The 1,396-nt window shown below is 40.3% G+C and overlaps 1 protein-coding gene across 1 annotated transcript in view; it reads right to left on the minus strand.

Moving 5' to 3' along the window:
• The window catches only part of TBC1D9 (TBC1 domain family, member 9 (with GRAM domain)), a 116,274-nt gene that overhangs the window by 7,116 nt on the left and 107,762 nt on the right, over positions 1-1,396 (minus strand). The window contains exon 17 of the mRNA XM_012654942.1: positions 424-489. Within this exon, the coding sequence (XP_012510396.1) occupies positions 424-489 (66 nt within the window). The remainder of the gene's footprint in view (positions 1-423; positions 490-1,396) is intronic.

Below are 1,396 nucleotides of genomic sequence, written 5' to 3' on the forward strand. Positions count from 1 at the left end.
TTTAGATATATCCCAGCTGGGACCCACCTTGTTTAAACTTGCACTCAAAACCTCACCATGTTTCCCACTTGTTCCTGTCAGTGTTGAAGCTGCTCCCCCTAGACTGTGACTCTCAGCATCTCCTACACGCATCTTCTCGCTCGCAGCTCTTGTGTCCCATGTGTTACCAAATGCTATTTATGCTTCTCTTGCGGATTCCTGCTCTGTTCCTTTACAACTCATACTTCAGACAGGTAAATGACGGTAGAATCACGCACAGGATGATTTGGGAACTTAACGTAAATAGTCATGATTCAGTTTACTCTTAGTGACCATTGAAGTATTTTGTATATCAAAAAGAGGCAAACAGATTACACCAGAAAAAGAGATTTCCAGCCAGGTCATGGTTACAGATACGTGTGCTGCTCTATGTAGCTCACTTACCAGGCAAGACGTGCATTTTGTATAGGAGTTTGAGTTTCTCTGTGAGGTCCCCGTGGCATGCGGCACCTAGAAGGCACGTAAGTACCAATGTGAACAGCCTTGTGTGTGCTAGTAATCCCTGCAGGCCCGTGTTCCCCTGGCAAGTCTACTGCTTACAAATTGGAACCAGGCCATTGTGTGACAATAGGTCTGGCCAGGACATATTTGGGTTAAGAGCTCTGAAACCAGGCTGATTGGTTTCAAATCCTTTATACTTACTATGCTCCCTAGGGAGAGTTAACCTGTCTGTACCTGAGTTTCCCCTCTGTAAGGTGAGATAACAGAAGATTCTACCAGTGATCTTGACATCAGGACTCCATGAAATGTGAGAAATAAAAGTGTTAATACATATAAAACACTTAGAATAGTGCCTGACGCGTAATAAACAAACTAGTGTTTTTAATGAGAAAGGTTATGTAACTGGGCCATGACATCCTAGATAACTATTAGAGTTCAGAAATAATCTCAAAATGTATTTGAGATTGTTTCAAATTACTCATTTTAGAAGTCCTTTTTAGTTGTTTGAGTTCTTCTAAATGTTTCTTCATTTTAGTTTATTCTAACCTATCTGTCATTATATGACCATAGCTTCACTCAAAAGAATTCTGTTACTTTTTCCTTTAAAGTCCGTATTTATTCCTAGTATCCAAAAACCCTTTGTAAATATGTATTCTCAGGGCACCTAGTTAAAGATGAATCAGATTTGGAAACAGAAAGAGAAGAGGAATCATAGAATCTGAGTTGGGAGGGACCTTAGGGGTTATCTTGTCTAACCTTCACCTAGTGTAGGGCTCTCCTCTCACACATCCATGAGATAGGAATCTGGCATCTGCTTACATGTTCTCAAAGACAGGGACTCATTATAACCAGAAGCATCCCATTCCACAGATGCATTCTCTAAATACTGGAAGTTCTTCTGTAATTTTTACTTTAG

The sequence above is a fragment of the Propithecus coquereli genome, unplaced genomic scaffold (genome assembly GCF_000956105.1).
Source record: "Propithecus coquereli isolate 6110/MARCELLA unplaced genomic scaffold, Pcoq_1.0 Scaffold112, whole genome shotgun sequence".
Taxonomy (NCBI): Eukaryota; Metazoa; Chordata; class Mammalia; order Primates; family Indriidae; genus Propithecus; species Propithecus coquereli.